At 45.8% G+C, this 4,032-nt stretch overlaps 1 protein-coding gene across 1 annotated transcript in view; it reads right to left on the bottom strand.

The window, feature by feature from the left end:
* LOC102871786 (guanine nucleotide-binding protein G(q) subunit alpha-like) overlaps positions 1–4,027 on the bottom strand; it is a 398,536-nt gene extending 394,509 nt beyond the window's left edge. The window contains exon 1 of the mRNA XM_006891987.1: positions 3,821–4,027. Coding sequence (XP_006892049.1) covers positions 3,821–3,956 — 136 coding nt within the window. The 5' untranslated portion in view covers positions 3,957–4,027. The remainder of the gene's footprint in view (positions 1–3,820) is intronic.
* Between the last annotated feature and the right edge of the window lie 5 nt (positions 4,028–4,032).

Below are 4,032 nucleotides of genomic sequence, written 5' to 3'. Positions count from 1 at the left end.
AAAAAAAAAAAAAGAAGAAATAATCCTACCTTATCTTTTATCATACAACATGCCATCATTCAACACATGTGTAAACTGTGGGGTTGATTTGCCAAATATGTATCATACACATGTTATTTGTCTAAAAATGTGCTCAATAAATCCTGATATCTAGTACTACATACAGTCAACACCTGGGCACTAGAGGGGAAACAAAAATTAAAACTGGCTGGTTCTTAATGTCGCCTCATAAACACTGTATTTTGTTATTTCCAGGGAGAAGCTGTTATTAGGGCTGTTCTTAGTCTACAGTTCTGAGTAAACACCCTAGAAAGCAACTTTCCTTTAGGTTAATTCGGGTTATCATCATATCCACCTTCCTGCGTCAAAAAGCCCATCCTTCCCCCACCTGCATGCCCACCCTTCCCCATCATAATGCCCACTCTTTCCCTATGAGCATACCCACCCTTCCCTCATCACACTGCCCACCCTTCCTCCACCAGCATGCCCACCCTTCCTCCACCAGCATGCCCACCCTTCCTCCACCAGCATGCCCACCCTTCCCCTGTCAGCATGCCCATCCTCGCCCTGTCAACATACCTACCCTTCCCCCATCAGCATGCTCACTGTTACTACAATTAACTCCACAGTACTAACTGCAGGGGCAGTAGAAGGGCACTCTCATGGAGATCTAGTGTATGAATGAATTCGCTACACAGACTCAACTTACCAGAGTACTGAGAGCCATCCAGGACTTCTTTTAATACAAGGTTTCCAGTAAAAATTTATACCTCTCAAATTAAAAATGTCCTACCTGCAATTTCCCATAATTTCTAAAAGCCAGCACTTAATCACTGAATCCTAGAATCTACTACTGAGTTAATTCTGAATACTTATTTTGTTCTCTTTCATTTACTCAAGAGTTTACTATGATGTTCTTATGGTGTAAGACCCAGGATTCAATAAACAATAGCAAATATAGAGAATGAAAATAAAAACCATTTAGCACTATAGAACAAATTCGGTACACATTGGCACAATTACTAGATATGAATCAAAACAGCCCACTGTTAACATTTTCCTCTAGACTTGTAACCACTATTATTCTTTTCTAATTTCTCAGTGTTACAAACAGTACTTCTAACTTCTCAATACTGCTAGTATGTAAACCAAACAAAATTCATAAACACTGTCAATAAATACAGGAGCCTTTTAACCCTGTCAAACAAATCCATTAAGATGGCGTCATGCCTTGAAACTAAAATTTACTATCTATGAATATGACAGTGATTCTTCCATTTCCACCAACTGGCTAAAGACATTAGTAAGTCTCTAAAGGGTTCAAACGGCAAACCCCTGCAGCTCAGGGCCGTTTAAATGAATGGAGGATCGGAAGACTGAGACTACGCACCACCATCCAGAGTCCATATCAGGAGTTCCTCAAATACAACTCCTCCCCAGCACCTTTCCGTGTCCCTCAGCCAACCACCATTTCCCTCCTGGACACAAACAACTGTGCAATCATATGTACAAACTCACACACAAAGCTGTGTTGAGCATATATTATGAATGACTAGGTCTGCTGTGGAGATATTGCAGCACGTACACATTATGAAAACAAAAGCATTTTACCTGGAGCTGGAGCAATTCTTACATGATGTCTAGAGAAGCATGTTTCCCAGAGAAAGCGGTATTGTTTCTATCTAGTACATATAAATGTGGGTTCTAAATTCAGGTCCTCTTTCCCTACTACTTCTAGCTGATCATATACAGAGGGAGGGGTTCAATTTAGCTCTACTCAAATATAGATGGGGAAGCAAAGTTCTCCTCACCAACACCACTGAAGCCAGAAAATTGGGTAGCTTTCTATTTTTTCCCTCGGACAATCATCTCCAAGTTCAACGTTTAAAGTGCAGCATGATATTTAAATATATCGTATATAACTAAGTATCCATGTATGATGCTTACTTTCACAGAAACCCTCCTCCTAGACATTCAAACTGAGGCCTCTGGGCAAACCCCAAACTCTAAGTCAGAGAACCCCAGAGCTGCTGTCAATTTCAGGCAGCAGGGCTGGCCTGAAAGACCTCAAACACCCTGTTCTTAGCTAACCAGAAACAAAGACTATACACAGGGCGGAAGAAAAAGAAAAACCATTCTTAAGACATCCTCTCTAATACACATGCTTCTTTCTCTCATCAAGCCCTTAACACTATACACAACTTCCCTCTTTTCTCCTCTCATCTTTAGAATTCAGAGAACACTGAACATCTAACAGTGTCAGCCATTAGAAGTAGTCTGAAATTAACAATTTTTATAAAATCTTCATTTTCCTATTGCCGTTTTCCAGTCCTCTCACTTCATTCCCTGAAGGCCACATCTTTCCAGGGCTAAATTGTCCTTTATAAACATGTGCACACTTATCTAACCAGCCTTCAAAAGGAAGACACAAAACATGGCATGTGAATTAACCATTTGTAACTATCTGTAACCATTATAGGTGTTCCTTCTTGTAAATGATCCAATATTTAACAGTGTGGTCCCAAAGGGAACTGGTTCTTTGAAACAGAAGAAATACTTAAGATAAGAAAATGTTATATCCTTTTCTTACAGAAACAAATTTATTATCCACGCAAAAAGCCAGAACACAAGCGCAGACATTTTTGTCAGGCCTGTGACTGCTAAGCTGTGTGCACTTCCCACCACAATAGCTCAGAGGGAAGTTATGCTGGCTCCTACTGAACCCTGACGCTCGGAGATAATAATCAATAGAATTCCTATCTGAGAATTGGTATTTTCTTGCTAACTTGGTGCTCAACCAGAATGTTCGGTTGTTTTGCAGATTCAAGGGAAATTTTTGCTACAGGCTTCCCATTTTCCTTGTAGCATAGCTATCAAAAATATATAAAAGCGATGCCCATTTTAAACAAAAGGTTTCTATCTGTTTCCACAAGAGTAACTGGGAGGCTTACAAGGGTTTTCAGTAGTAACAACTGTGAATTCAGGCCTCCATCTGGGATGCCTTATTAAACAAAAGGTACCGGCTGCTGTCAACAACTACACAGCACGACGCTCCCCTATCCCTCATCTTCACCCCAAGGATGGTGCAGGCGAGATGCACGCCATCATCCACTGGCCAAGGTAATTCCTCAGGGGTCCCTTCTACAGATGCTCTGTAGACTAAAGGTTAGCACTTCTGTGACATTTGGGCCTGTGTCCCCACCCCAATACACAAACCCTATTTCTTTGGAAGGTCTGGCACAGGGCTCCTTCTCATGCCTCTGGGGAGAACCCAGTCGCGAGTCAGCCCACCGTTCCTCCACTCTCTCCAGCCCTTAAATGCACGGATAATGGATGCGCACGCCACCCCACCGCACACCATCTCCCAGTGTGTCCCGGTTCCACTCGCCATGCTCGGGGCCACACATGCCCAGCTCCCCACGCCACCACCCCACGGGGCGCCTCGACGCCTGCCCACCCTCCAACCCCAAGCCTCTCGGGTGAAGTGATTTTCCATTTAACAGATGCACAGTAGATAAACGCGCACCCCAAGTGCACAACCCTCAGGGAAAACAAAAAGCACACGCCAAGGCACCCAGCAGAGAAGAGTGCTGCGTGTGCGCGCGCGCGTGCGTGTGTGTGTGTGTGTGTGTGTGTGTGAGAGAGTGTGTGTACGCGCGCGCCCGCGCGGGTGCCAGTGGTGACCAGGGGCGCGCTCGCGTGCCCAAGGAGGACAGGGGTGAGCCACTGACGCCGAGGGGCGCCGAGGACAGCAGTCCCAAGGGGCAGAGGGCGGCGGGCGGGGACACAGAGACAGGGTGCCAGGTCGGGCCACACTCACCAAGCAGCAGCAGCTTGAGCTCCCGGCGGGCGTCCCGCTTGTCCCTGCGGAGCTGCCGCTCGATCTCGTCGTTGATCCTCCGGGCTTCCTTGGCCTCCTCGCTCAGGCAGCACGCCATGATGGACTCCAGAGTCATTCTTCCAAAGTGCCTCCGCTGCAGCCCCGCTGGCACCCCTGCTCACACGCGCGCACACACACCCTCCCGCCCTCGC

The sequence above is a fragment of the Elephantulus edwardii genome, unplaced genomic scaffold, assembly GCF_000299155.1.
Source record: "Elephantulus edwardii isolate Elephantulus edwardi_28Jun2011 unplaced genomic scaffold, EleEdw1.0 scaffold00108, whole genome shotgun sequence".
Classification (NCBI taxonomy): domain Eukaryota; kingdom Metazoa; phylum Chordata; class Mammalia; order Macroscelidea; family Macroscelididae; genus Elephantulus; species Elephantulus edwardii.
This window is presented reverse-complemented; position numbering and strand designations above follow the sequence as displayed.